The sequence below is a fragment of the Microcaecilia unicolor genome, chromosome 9, assembly GCF_901765095.1.
Source record: "Microcaecilia unicolor chromosome 9, aMicUni1.1, whole genome shotgun sequence".
In the NCBI taxonomy this organism is placed as follows: Eukaryota; Metazoa; Chordata; class Amphibia; order Gymnophiona; family Siphonopidae; genus Microcaecilia; species Microcaecilia unicolor.
This window is the reverse complement of record NC_044039.1, coordinates 165,291,519-165,306,823: the sequence shown is the minus strand read 5'-3', so window position 1 is coordinate 165,306,823 and position 15,305 is coordinate 165,291,519. Positions and strand designations below refer to the sequence as shown.

The 15,305-nt window shown below is 40.7% G+C and overlaps 1 protein-coding gene across 2 annotated transcripts in view; it reads right to left on the bottom strand.

The window, feature by feature from the left end:
• Nucleotides 1-424: 424 nt before the first annotated feature.
• Nucleotides 425-15,305, bottom strand: part of GNG2 (G protein subunit gamma 2) — a 115,723-nt gene continuing 100,842 nt past the window's right edge. For both annotated transcript variants that reach the window (XM_030214460.1, XM_030214461.1), the window contains exons 2-3: nucleotides 5,061-5,175; nucleotides 425-1,990 (exon numbers count right to left, since the gene is read on the bottom strand). In XM_030214460.1, coding sequence (XP_030070320.1) covers nucleotides 1,862-1,990; nucleotides 5,061-5,147 — 216 coding nt within the window. In that variant the 5' untranslated portion in view covers nucleotides 5,148-5,175 and the 3' untranslated portion in view covers nucleotides 425-1,861. The remainder of the gene's footprint in view (nucleotides 1,991-5,060; nucleotides 5,176-15,305) is intronic.

The window sequence follows — 15,305 nt, the reverse complement described above, 5'->3', positions numbered from 1 at the left end:
TATTACACAGTTCAGTTTTCTTTTGAGATTAGTTGTATTTCATCAGATATACCAAATCAGTTTTGGCATTATTTTTACATTTAATAGTAGCCAATCTGATTTGACACTGCTAGCAAGAACAGGTTTGTGAAATCTAGGAGCATGTGAAGACCTGGACCATCTACCCTCCAACACACCATGAATTAAAAAAAACAAATAATGATGATAAATATCTTGTATGAACAGTTAGGAGTTATTTAAAGTTGCCACAGGCACCAGTAAGTTTTTGTACTTATGTATTTAAAGCGTAAAATAGTCCTTCAAAAATTTATTACAATTGATTATAATGCGAAACATTGAATAGAATACAGCATTAGAGAACCATTTAGGGCCTTGGCTAATTAGGATGTGCATCACTGTCAGTTATAGTAGATTTCAAATTAAAAAAAAAATTAATAATAATCTACAGTATATTTACATTAATTTTGATACCAGTGAAAAGCGCTGTAGAATGGTTTTTGATGGTCCCCAGAATGATGCTCATGGAAACAGAATGGCTTTGCCTCTACAAGAGCTTCCCAAACTGTGGGTTGCATAAATCAGCATTTGGGGTCATGACCTAGGAAGGCCCTCCATAGAGACATCATTGACCCATGCCTCTGTAAGGGGGAGGGGGGTCACACACTTTCTGTGGCTGCAGAATGTTTAGAGACACCGCTCTAGAAGGTACAGTTCTGGAAAAAAATCTCCCATCTTCGACTGTTTAAAAAATTTCACTCTGCAGAAAAAGCTAATGACAAACAAAAACCCACCAAGGGCCCACCCCACCCTTGACCCCTAAATTGCAAACACAGCCCAGTGAAACAATCACCGGTTATCTCCACAGTTAACCCTTCCACCTGGACAGAAAGATACAGGTTTACCAAAAGATAGCAAAAATAGACTTTGTTTCAAATGGGCTATAAAGTTACTTCTGAAGGATAGCAAAAGACCGTTTCTCTTAGAAAATAAGATGAATCACAAAAGTTACATGGTCTGTTCAGGATTCATGGATCACAACATGTGAAGTGTCCAGGTGTAGCTAAGACACTGATTTCTTTTGTTTTTCTCTCTACAGCTTCCCCCCCCCCCCCCCCCACCCATGTTCAGACTAAAACAATAGAAATAGCTACAGAAATTTATGAAGTGAAGAGTATGTGCATGCAGTAGAGCTTAAAAATAGTCTCACAAATGTAAAGCATCAGTCACAACACAACGAATTACATTTACTGGCAGAACTGAAGCTACCGTACAGAGACCTGGCCTTTGTACTCATAGTTGGGACAGATATCATTGGATGACAACTGGCTACATAGTCAATTTGGTTATCCCTCTTAGAGCCCATTCTTCAAGCTAGGTCTACTGTACCTCTGTGCTACTGTAGTCTAAACAAGCACAAGATCAAATAGTAACTTACACCACCCACTGTATCCTAGTCTGCTGCTAGATTTCAGAGTTTAAATAGAGGTTACTGGAAAAAATAAACAATAAGGATACACACATTCTGAATAGTTTTCTTGTCCCGCACAACTTTTTTTTTTTTTTTTTTTTACATGAGAAACTTTCAAACATAAAGGGTTTTTAAGGGAGCAGAAACTGACACTGAGTTTTCTCTTTACACATTTTGTCTCTTTGCAAACGCGGTGGGCTTCAGATCTTTATGATGAATAGGGCAGATCTTCTTCCGTTCCTGAAAAGGTGACACGTTTCTTAGACATGCACATCCTTGTAGCCTCCAGGCCGCCTGAAAATCTGTGAACTACAAAGGAAGTCCACATGGCTAAAAAAAATTTCTACATCAGTGTTCGGGAAGGCCCGAATGCCTTTCAGGCGCCTCCTCGTTTTAAAGGATGGCACAGAAAAACTTCTTCTCTCTAAAAGGGTTTTCCGATGCGGGAACTGGGGTCAGTAGAGGATCTTCTTTAGAGTGGGCCTCGCAGTAAGCCATCAAATCTGCTGCTGCTTTAGAAACCTGGAAAAGAAAATCAGATAGGACACCCTTTATAAACTTCGTTAGGCACAGTCTACTAGACAGAGCTTCAAATCAGACCGAAATATTAAAGCACATGGAATGGGATGACAGTCTAGATAGCTTCAGTTCACCACCCGCCCTGCAATGCATCTTTTTCAAAGCTGTCAACTTTGTCCTTTCAGTCAGGGCCGCCGAGAGACTGAGCCGGGCCCGGGGCAAGGGCGCCTCCAGCCCCCCCCCCCCCCCCCCCAATCGCTACTGCTGTTGCCTCCCTCTCCTGCTCCCAGTCTGCCCGCGCTGCAGTCCCTAGTCTCCACCTACCTTCCCTCAGCTCCCTTCTGTCTGCCATCCGACCACCTTCATTTAAAAAAAAAAAAAAAAACTCGAAACTGGGGCGCCAGCGACCTGGGAGCAGGAGAGGGTGAGAGACCCCGGTGCCGGGCCCTCCTTGGAGTCCCGGGGCTAGGGAATTTTGCCCCCCGCGGCCCTGCTTTCAATCACACACAGACTGAAAAGTGAAAAGGTCTCTTCTTCCCTAGGAACTTATGGAGAACGAGACAGTTTCACTTTACTCCACAGAACTAGATACATCCATTTCAAGATTATAAGGGCAGATATAAACGCTTCTATTCTTATGAGAAAACTGTCATCTTTGCCCTCTATCCCTTTCCCCCACCACATTATGCACAAGAAAATAAAGTATTGAGACATTTCAATTAGAAAGCTGCACAGAGAAACATCCATTTCATCTTAGCAGCTAACTATATACGAGCTGAGCTTCCCAAATTGTGGGCTGGGACTGCAAATCGGGTCATGCAACCTGCTTTTGGGGTCTAGGTGGGCTCTCCATAGGTACATCATTATTCTGCACTTCTGGGGGGGAGGGTCACAGAATTTGGCCTCAATCATGGGGTCACAGCCACAAAAAGATTGGGAAGAACTGCCTTAGAGAGAACAACTGATTAAAACATCTCAATTTATATTTTCTTGGGCATGCTATGTTTTGTCACGTGTGCAACACATGCACTTAGCTTCGAACATAAGAACAGCCATACTGGGTCAAGTCCAGTATCCTGTGTCCAACAGTGGCCAATCTACTGGCAGAAACCCAATTAGTAGCAACAATCCATGATACCAATCCCAGGGCAAGCAGTGGCATCCCACATGTCCATCTCAATAGCAGACTATGGACTTTTTCTCCAGGAACTTGTTCAAACCTTTTTAAAACCCAGACACGCTAACCGCTGTTACCACATCCTCCGGCAATGAGTTCCAGAGCTTAACTATTCTTTGACAGAAAAAAATATTTCCACGTAATGTCATTGAGTGTCCCCTGGTCTTTGTACTTTTTGAAAGAGTGAAAAATTGATTCACTTCTACCCGTGCTACACCACTGAGGATTTTGTAGACCTCAATCATATCCCCCTCAGCCGTTTCTTTTCCAAGCTGAAGAGCCCTAACCTCTTTAGGCTTTCCTCTTATGGGAGGAGTTCCATCTTCTTTATCATTTTGGTCACTGTTCTTTGAACCTTTTCTAATTTTGCTATATCTTTTTTGAGATAAGGCAACCTGAATTAACGCAATACTCAAGGTGAGGTCGCACCATGGAACGATAGACAGAACACTGCAAGCAGTGATTTCTCCACTGAGTAGATGCGCACATACACTTTCCTACATGAACGTCAACAACCAACACCGAATCCCCCTTCCCTCGAGACTTTTACCTAACCTTTCATGGTAGCACCACTGCTTTTTAGGGTTGTAACATGTATCGTTCCGTGAGGTTAGTTCTAATGCTTGGACCTAGATTTGATGGGTTTCAGGGTAATTTGCATGCCTATCAAACACTCTCACCTCTCATCATTATTTTTTTCATTATATAAAGCTTCCTTTATTCTAGAAAGAAACGGTCTCCAACGGTGAACATAGTGGGGCCTCACCAATGACTATATACTGGAATTAGAAAAGGTGCAGAGAAGGGTGACGAAAATGATAAAGGGGATGGGACAACTTCCCTATAAGGAAAGGCTAAAGCGGCTAGGGCTCTTCAGCTTGGAGAAAAGGCGGCTGAGGGGAGATATAATAGAGGTCTATAAAATAATGAGTGGAGTTGAACGGGTAGATGTGAAGCGTCTGTTCACGCTTTCCAGAAATACTAGGACTAGGGGGCATGCGATGAAGCTACAATGTAGTAAATTTAAAACGAATTAGAGAAAGGTTTTCTTCACTCAATGTGCAATTAAACTCTGGAATTCGTTGCCAGAGAATGTTGTGAAGGCGGCTAGCTTAGCGGAGTTTTAAAAAGGTTTGGACAGCTTCCTAAAGGAAAAGTCCATAGACCGTTATTAAATGGACTTGGGGAAAATCCACTATTTCTGGGATAAGCAGAATACAATGTTTTGTACATTTTTGGGATCTTTCCGGGTATTTGTGACCTGGATTGGCCACTGTTGGAAACAGGATGCTGGGCTCGATGGACCTTTGGTCTTTCCCAGTATGGCAATACTTATGTTCTTATGATTTATACAAGGGCATTATCAACTCCTGCCTTCTGCTGGTTATGTCTCTCTCTAGGCAGCCTAGCATCCTTCTGGCCTTGGCTACCACCTTGTCCCATTGTTTCACCACCTTGAGATCTTCATACACTATCAACTAGTGTGTTCACAAAACAGCCCCTTTTCTCCAATTGCATACAGCTCCTTTGGACTGCATATTAAATTCTATGTCAGTATATTACTGTGGGTTTTTGTTTTTTTAGCTTTAATATTTATTAACAGAGCATTAATCACCAGATCAAATTTAGCCATTAGTCAACACAGCTCAAAATCAAGCTTTCCCAATGACCAACCATATATTACGGAACTGTATGTGCACAGAAGGCAACTGAGAAATAAAATATGCTTCTCTGTATTGCTGTGTTCTCTTTTCAGGTCTATTCATTTTCCCCAACAGCTGTCTGTTATAATAACCATTTCTGATGCACAAAATATTCCACAAACCCTGCTAAAGGAATATTATATGTAGTAAGCAGATGTTCATTATTGCCCAAGGGCTTTGAATCCCAGGTTACCTTTATTCGGTCAATGTTGGCCTCCATTTTCAGCTGTTCCACCAGCTTCCTGGCTTGTGCTATGCTTGCCGTATTATTACTGGCCATCTGATTGCTCTTACACTTTCAAGCTGTCCTACAAAACCAAAATAATTCAGGCAGTTAATTGGTGGACTTCAATCATGTGCAGGATTACGTACAGCCAATGAACACTAGGCAACACTAATTTCTATGGTGCTACTAGTTCCAGGGGCAGGATTTGGTCAGGGGAACAACTTTTCTGACTAATTTGCAGTGTTAGCTGGCTAAGGGCTAGATTTAGGAAAAGGTGCAATTGTGTGACTGCTCACTAACATGTATCATTTAGCATTGGCAGGTCCCATTTTGGATATTTACTAATAAAGGGCCTCTTTTTACTAAACTGCACTAGCTATTCCTGCATGGCAAATGCGACACAACCCACTCAAAATGAATGGGCTGCGGCACATCTGCCGTGCCAGGAACGGCTAGCACGGTTTAGTAAAAGAGGCCCAGAGTGAATTAATACAGTAGCAATAATTTAGTAACTCTAGCTCAAATCTAGCTATATAAGAGGATGCCAACATTTAGGTGTCACAAATGTGCATAAATTACCATAATACTACTTGGTGTCATAATTGACCACAATCTGACACTTGAAAGCCAAGTAAATTCCACTACAAAGAAAATGTTCCACTCAATGTGGAAACTTAAACGTATGAAACCTTTCTTACCACGAGATGTATTTTGCAACTTAATACAATCAATGGTATTAAGCCATTTAGATTATTGCAATGGAATTTATGCAGGTTGTAAAGAACAACTAACTAAGAAACTTCAGACCGCACAGAATACACCAGCCAGACTGATATTTGGAAAATCAAAATTTGAAAGTGCCAAACCCCTTTGTGAAAAATTGCATTGGCTTCGCACCAAGGTATGTATTGCCTTCAAGGTTTGCACTCTGGTCCACAAGATTATTTACGGTGAAGTTCCTGGATACATGTTGAATCTCATAAATCTACCACCCAGAAATAGTACCAGCCTTTCCCGAACTTACTTAAATTTACATTATCCAGTCTGCAATGGACTTAGATACAAATCAACTTATGCATCCAGCTTTTCTTACATAAGTACACAACTGTGGAACGCTCTGCGCAAAACCGTGAGATCTATCCATAACCATCTTAACTTCAGGAAATTACTGAAAACCAGCTTGTTTACGAAGGCCTACCCCTGACCCAAGTTAACTTTCTACTTCCTGCGACACAGCAAAACTATGGATCGTATTGGACTTCTATCACCACCCCCTCTTTCTTTGTTGCCTTATACTTATGTTTCTTACATGCTTACTACTACATTGTGTATTTGTATTTTACTGAACGGGAGCCTGCCTCTTTGGTATTGTGTAAGCCACATTGAGCCTGCAACCGAGTGGGAAAATGTGGGATATAAATGTGTTAAATAATAAAAATAAATAAATAAATAATAGCCCATAAATGCCAATATTCTGACAATGAGTTATTCTATAACATGCTGCCTAAATGCAATGGCACATACTTTAGAGGTGGACCAGATTAATGGGTGTGATGCATGGAGACAGAAATTTTACCCATCCCTGCTCATCCCCAGTGGAATCTAACCCAGACCCACCGATACCCGCTATGATCCATTCCATCCCCACAATTAATCTCCTCCATCCCCACCTGTACCCGCAGGAGCTGACACTATTATTTACTTGCCTGCAGCTCTCTATTTCCTCCCAACCCCAATAGCCTCCCATAGGTTTTTGGATGGTATTCCCTATTCAACCAATAAGTGTTCCAAGCCTCATTCTGGTGCTCCAATTGTCTTTGTCAGTGCATTCCAAGCCTCATTCTCGTGCTTCGTGTCATTAGTGCATGCCAAGCCTCATTCTGGAGTACCAGAGATTTTGACTACACTCCCATGGGAATCCCACAGCAACTTCTTCCATACCTGCAGAAATCACACGGGTTCCCATACAGATCTCTAGTGCACAGTTGCACATGTAATTTATAGAATGCTCAAAAATGCACAGAGTGCAAGCATTTATTTAATTCAATATTTAGCCCATCCTCTCAATAATGCCCAGAACGGGTTACAAGATCACATACATAATAAAATCAACATACAAATAATCAGTACAAACTTTTTAAAATAAATATAACAACACATAAAACAAACATCTCATAAACATAATAAAATAATAGAATGAATACCCCCCCCCAAAAAAAAAAAATAATCAAGTCTCTTAAATTCCTCCATCAGATACACTTCAATAGAACAAAAAGGTTTTAATCGCTCTTCAAAACTCTAATAAATCATCTATCAGGCTAATAGAGGAAGGGACTTTAATCCATAAAAGAGTCATGGAATAAGAATAAGCATGAGAGCAGGAACACTAAAGATGAAAAGATCTAGCAGAGAAGGAAAAAAATGCCTCTCAGAGCATAAAGAGTGCATAGGGACATAAATTGGCAACTTAAAAAGCCTGGAATGCTAAAATCACCATTTTAAAAGAACAACACTTCTCAGTCTGATCTTTGGCTAACATTTACCTGCATGTTTGCTGTGCTACACTAGTATTCTACAAAAGAAATTAAGTGCCTACTTAGAACCTATCAAACTCTGTGGAATAAATTCCTCCCTAACCACGCTCAAAATGTGGGAGCATCAGGATGAAAATGAATTTTCTTGAGTCTTGCAAGGTGTGATCAAATGAGAAGGGGGGGGGGATTGGAATGAGCGAGTGCATTGGTGCAACTGTATAGTGTGATTAATAGCATATAAGCAAAAATCCTCAGCTGATTCGTTAGCCCATAAATGGAATCCACTGGATGAGTCCCCACAGGTGGTGCAGAACGAACATGAGACTCACTGTGATGGTTGTATGGGTACCATGTCTATCAGTGTTGCATATTCCTTTATCTTCCTTGTTATTGAATTGGCTTAGAATTCATTTCATATGTTGTTCGAACTGTACATCTGCTGACATTACAAACTAAAAGATCAGGCTCCAAAGAGGATCCCTCTATAGAATTACCCCCCCCCCCCCCCCCCGAGGTGGGACTTTTAGAATGCATTTTCCCTGTGTTTTACATGAAGCAAATGGTTATTACCAAATCGCACAGGGGTATACACACTGGACAACAACACTTACTTTCATGTAATTTGCACAAGATTCAGTAAATGGCACCCACATCTGGGTGTTGAGAAAAATGCACACCAAGCGCTATTCTATCAACGACGTTCTGAGTTGGGTGCCGTTTATACAATAAAGCTTAGCCCCAGGATCTGCAACCAACTTCTGGCGTGAGGATTTACACCAACTGAAACCTGGTGTAAATCTTCATATAAATTAGGCACGGATCCCTTGAATTCTAAAATACGGCACGCATTTTTAGTGAACATCCCTCCTATGGCCATGCCCTCTTTTCAGTTGTATGCTAAAAGATTCATGTGTGCTTACATACGTGTGGGGGGGATGAGAGGGGAAGGTGGTGACAAAATGCAGGCACCCAGCCATTCCACCCCTGGGCCTACCCTGAAATTGCCTTCTGGCTATGCAGCTGAACACAACTGTGCCAGAATTCAACAAATCATTGAAAAAGAGGCTTAATAAACATTTAGGGGATGAATCAAGCACTTGGTTCACTGCTTCAGGATTTTAAGCATCAAATGGCAGTTCAAAGGCCGCTAATTTGCAGGACTTACTTTTTACGCCTAGAAATTTATTTAAAAATAACCAACTTCTAACTACAAAAAAAAACATATTGTTGCTTTATTTTTTTTTTGATTACAAAATAATAATAAATAATGAACATAAATGATTCCAAATGTATCAGATATTTAAAGTTTCATATCTTGGAGTAAGAAATGTTAGGGGTTCATTTTCAAAGGATCTCTATTCCTAATTTGGAAAGTTCAAAAACTGCCAAGTGTCTGAGGGGACCTTTTACTAAAGCTTAGTGCACACGAACGAACGTCTTTTACATTATGTGTGGTGTTATAGAATTCGCGCCGATTTCAGTGCCTAAACCTAAGCACACTAAATAGAATCCGGGGTATGTGTGTAACTAAAAGTCACACTTAAGTACGACAAAATTATAAATGGGAAGAAACTCCTTTCATATGAGGCTAAAGAAGTTAGGGCTCTTCAGATTGGAAAAGAGACGGCTCAGGGGGGGATACAAATGAGGTCTACAAAATCCTGAGTAACGTAGAACAGATAAAAGTAAATTTATTTATTTTGTTACATTTGTACCCCGCGCTTTCCCACTCATGGCAGGCTCAATGCGGCTTACATGGGGCAATGGAGGGTTAAGTGACTTGCCCAGAGTCACAAGGAGCTGCCTGTGCCTGAAGTGGGAATCGAACTCAGTTCCTAAGGACCAAAGTCCACCACCCTAACCACTAGCAACATTCCATGTAGAAGTCGGCCCTTGCAGATCACCAATGTGGCCGCGCAGGCTTCTGCTTCTGTGAGTCTGACGTCCTGCACGTACGTGCAGGACGTCAGACTCACAGAAACAGAAGCCTGCGCAGCCTTCTACATGGAATGTTGCTAGTGGAATAGCAACATTCCATGTAGAATCTCCAATAGTAGCAACATTCTATGTAGAATCTCCAATAGTATCTATTTTATTTTTGTTACATTTGTACCCCGTGCTTTCCCACTCATGGCAGGCTCAATGCGGCTTACATGGGGCAATGGAGGGTTAAGTGACTTGCCCAGAGTCACAAGGAGCTGCCTGTGCCTGAAGTGGGAATCCAACTCAGTTCCTCAGGACCAAAGTCCACCACCCTAACCACTAGGCCACTCCTCCACTCCATTGATTTTTCACTCTTTCAAAAAGTACAAATACCAGGGGACACAATGGAATTATATATGGAAATACTTTTAAAACAAATAGGAGGAAATACATTTTCACTCAACGAATAATTAAGCTCTGGAACTCGTTTCCAGACGATGTGGTAACAGAGGTTAGAGTATCTGGTTTTAAAAAAGGTTTGAAAAAGTTCCTGGAGGAAAAGTCAACAGTCTGTTATTAAGATAGACATGGGGGAAGCCACTGCTTGCCCTGGGATCAGCAGCATGAATTTTGTTGCTATTTGGGATACTGTCAGGTACTTGTGATCTGAATTGGCTACTAATGGAAATACTAGGCTTAATGGACCATTAGTCTGTTCTTACTCACCCAGTGTGTATGTAGGCACCAAGTTATGGAATGAGGGTAATTTAGTACAGATCTCCTGAAAACCAGGAGGACTGCAAGAATTGATTTGAAATCCACTGCTGTTGGGAAAAGGATGAGTATGAAAAAGGGTCACAAGAACTGTACTATTTCAGCCTCATGATGAAATTCAAATTTACTGCAAGTACAGCAACATTTATAGAGGAAGGATCACTGGGATGTTTTTTTTTTCTGCAGCTGTGCTGTTTTTAAGTTTCTTCTTAAATTATGTGAGAGCTGAGAGAATGACAGGAGATCGTGGAATCTCTGTTCATCATGACGGCCCGCAATCGCAGATGCTTCAAAAGCAAATCACCTGCTGGGTGGAGGCAAAGTGAAAAACAGGAAATGTTTTTAATTCTAAAATAGGACAGTTTTAAGCAAAAAGATAAGGTAAACACGTCATCCCTATTGTAATAAGCAAGGCCGGGGTGGGGGGGGGGGGGGGGGGGCTCTATCCCTGGTAGATTACAATTCTATTGAGACCAGTACATATACTGCTACTTTATATCCTGGTCTGAAAGGAAAAGTGTGTGCCCTGGAAGTGGAGAGCCTGCAATGTATCAAAGAGCAGAAGAAGAACTGAGATCTCTGGATTGTGGATTAGGGGAAGAGTGAATGTAAGTTGCCTGTATACATATATTGAAGGCTACTGACTAATTCTTCACTAATCAAGAGAGTTCTATTAGGATAATGTGGATATATCTACCATCACAAGAAAATTCTGGTGTGATGATATGGATGGATTTACTGTTACAATGTTAACAATGACAGCCATTTTGACTACTAGTTTAGAGATGGCATATAAATGCTTTTAAATAAATTTATGCCCGGCATATGCTACTGTTATGTTCAATCTGTCCAAGTTATTAGCTTTGGGGTGAACAGAGATGCCTTAAATGTGAAATTTTGTACAACCATAGCAGCAAAGAAAACATGAGACTTTTCAAAAGTTCCAGCAAAATAAAGAAACCAGAACCTTATCCCATTAGACCAAAATAAAAGGAGAAGATAATTTGGGAAATCGAGAAGAAGAAAAGGTATTAATATGAGATTAACCCAGTCCAAACTATACTTTCAGGCTGTAATTCTATAAGGCATTTGTGCACATAGAGCATGCCAAAAAGAGAGGGTGTCCAAAACCGTGTAGCCAAATTCACCCATATGTATAAGTAAGATGCTGCAAATTTATATGTGCATAGGCATTCTAGGGGGTGGAATTTGAGCACAGAAGAGGTAGAGTTGCAACGAGCGTTCATACTTGATAAAAGAATACCCATATACCTGCAGAAAGTACATGCACAGATTTATGCAGCAGAGCAGGTGTAAATTAGTGCTCTACTGGGAGGTCATTACACGGCTCTGTAAAGGCAAATAGATGACTATGTGCACCTTTTTGGACTTTTCACATAGGTGCCCTTTTCTGAAATTAGCCACGGAAGGTACTATTTATCTAGAGATGGTCTGTAGAGCACAGTACAAACATTTTCTAGGGGAAGACAATAGACAGGACCTGAAATTTCCAAGCAGAAAAATGCAACAGAGCTTTACTGATGAGGTCCCTGAAGACAGATTAATTACGGAGAGTAGTGTTTCGTGAAATTTAATGATGTTTACAATGTATATTGGCAGAACCATCCCTATGACATCTCATTTTAATTTTCCAGTATTGTTTTTTTTTATATATTGCATTATGCAGAGGGGAAGTACTGAGTAATTTAAGTTGATGGGCTTCTGTATTACTTTGCACACAATCTGGGCTACTTTCCAGTGGAGTTTCATTCACAATTGCTGGACTTGGCCAAGTATACATTTCTTCAATTATTAAAATGATAAACAGAAGATCAAAACAGTCTTTCCCAGAGATGATGTATAGCCAGCATTTCTCTGGATCTCATATTCAGTGCTCTTTGATGGCTGGCTAAATCAATGCATTATTTATTTATTTATTTTTAATTGCATCTTGGGTTCTTATCTTCCAGGTTACAACTCCTGAATTCTAAGGATTTTGGCAGATCAAACTCCTAAACACTCACTATCCCAGAGAGTACAGCTATGTGTTATTAACACATCCAAATGCTTCATATTGCATACCACATTTAATACAAGCTTTACTGCTTCTTCTAGTCATAAACAATCTCCTCAAATATTGTAAAAGTACCAGAGACATAGCTGATCTTTATTAAAAACGTATACACCGCCTATGTCAGAATATTATCCCTTCCAAAGGGACACCACCTTGTAGTGGTGGAGGGGCTTGTGTGTTTCAATGACTCAGAGGGCTATGCTGTCGGGCCACCCATACCAGACAAGCCTCTGAGGAGAAACCAGACAAAGAGTGTCCCAAACCCGCGGGAGTCAAGATGGTATTTGAGGCTGAAGTGCTGTGAGTCAGCTCCTGTGTTGGCATCTGTTTTAAGCTATTTTCTCCCCGTTTGTGCAGGTTACAATGGGGAAGAAGAGAGGTCAGATACGTACCTACCCATGGGTGCAAAGTTCTGTTCTTGAGCCGATTCAGACCTTCTTCAAGTTTGCTAGCATCCACAGGAGCCGGCTCTGTAGGTGCTTGAGCACCCTTCCCTTCCCATTCCTTGTATGTGTCCAGGGAGGGGTTATTTCCACTGGGGTAGACACCCCCAATAATTTTGAAAAGTTGGCTCCTATGCTGGCATCATGACCCATGGATCTGCTACAGTGCCTTTGGAGGGCCCGACATTCAATGAATCGGGCCTTAGTGCAGAGTGGGTGTCTTTGAGCCCAGAAGATAAGACTGGTTCCACCGAGATTGGGAAGCAGTTTGTTGGCTTTTGCACTGTCTGTGAAGGGGCAGAATTTAGGCTCATCGAGCGGGGAGCCAGTGGGTGCAATGCCCCATCCCCCCCCCCCCCCCTCTTTTTGAGGTGGCTGGGAGAGAGGTTTTCAGGGATCAAGGCTTGACACTGCAACAACCTTTGGTGTTGCTGAGTTGGTTCAGCACAGCATAGTGCTGCCCTCAGTGGACTACGGAAACCAGCAGTAGTCGACTGTGACACCATCAGGATACTGGATCTGTCCCTATAGCAAACTGTGAAGATATCTTCAGAGAAATCTGGGGTTATCCAGGCTAAGGTGGAAATACAGGGTGTTTAGATCTACTCTGTTAGTAACCTTTTGCCTTGGAACTGGACAGAAATTTGGTATTAAATAATTACTTCAGAAATATGTATGAACAATTTCTGGGTTCTAAGGTTTGTATATTTTCCTAAATTTTCTTTGGTGACCCCAAGGTGCCATAAGGACTTTTTTTTTTATTTTGCCCAAGGGTCGTCTTGGTGATGGGGGGCATCATACTTGTTAAAATTTCCTGTTATATGTCATGTAAAAAAAAAATCAATGGTGGTGATTTATTTCTTGAACCTAAGCAATTGTTGGAGCCTTGGGAGGGTGGTCCAACTGCGATGGTAGTTCCCTTTGGTTAGCACATAATCTGACTGTCACTGTGTAGGATTCATCTGCCTTGTTGTTAGGGTTTTATTTCCTTTTCTATATTTGTATTTCCTGCTTGACTCCAGCAATATTGTAGACTAATGGATTATGTTTATTTCCTCTATTAAGTGGGGTTTCTGTATCTTTGTCTTTTTCTGATTTCTTGTTATGTTGAAATTCGAAAATAATTAAAAAAACAAAACAAAACTAATATTATTCATAAAAGTAAATTCATAATAAAAAAACCTAAAATATATCAATATTCAATGTTGAAAAACATAAAAGCCCAGCATCCCAATACACTGCTTAACCCAATAAAACACAATATTAGCTTCTTCTTAAATTATTATCCATTATTCTTAAAAATCCAGTACCCCAAGGAGCTACTCAATTAGAAAAAGCCACAATTTTATCTTCTTTTTAAACAGCTTATTGTTTATTTGGTATTTACTGTACTGCCTATCAGTTTTGCCACTATAAAGCAGTTTACAAACTAAAACATAGCCAGAAAAGAGCTCTAATTAAATTGATAGGATAGGGGAAACATTAGGGATAAAACAGAATAATTTAGGAGATAGGAGCTGTCACCCCCCAAGCCCCAACACTGAATATTTATTCTTTGTTAAAGGCAACTATAAATTATATTTCCATCTTAAGATCTTTAGGGAGAGAATTCCACTATACTAGATCTTAGCCTCATTCCTTTTATTTCTTTTTCAGAAGGAAAATGGTCCCGACTAGATTTCAAAGTCCTTCCTGGAATACATTTCCACAATCGTATAGATAACCAGGACTAGCATTTCAACAGCAAGATCTTAAAACATCACTCTCAATAAAATTGGAAGCCAATGAAGTTTCCTCAAAAGTGAGGTTACACTGTTATATTTTGATCTACCCAACAAATACCAGGCTGCTGCATTCTGTACAAATTCTACCTGCCTAACCAAACATCTACTTTGGCACTCCTAAGACTGATGAATGGAAAGGATTTACAATTACGGACTCTAACGTAGTTCACTATTTACTAAGTCATGTTAAGGTGTTTAAACATCACTTCACCCACTCAAACACACTACTACCTAAACTGACTGTACAAACTAATCTGGGGAGGGGGAGGGCGAAGGCAGTGAGATTTGTTCATGAGTTAGGAATATCTCCGAGCTACAGCAACAAAACTGAGGTCAGAACTCCTTAAATCTAGTAATGTAGCATTAACTCCCAAACTTGGTAACACACTTCTCTTCCCCCAAATTCATGAATGCACCCCATATACTCCCTAAACCTTTTAATGCATCCCATTACACCCAACATCCATCACACGCCCCATTAATTTGCAAACCCACTAACATTTTCCCACTGAACCCATTAATCCATTTCAATTACCCTCAAAACTCACTAATATATACCACCAGAGTAAGCAATGGGTTATGCAAGCTGACCCATGACCAATTTGGCCCATGTGACAAGTGACCCATGACCCATTATCCTTGGCCCACCCATAATATATTGAATATAATCAATGCCAATT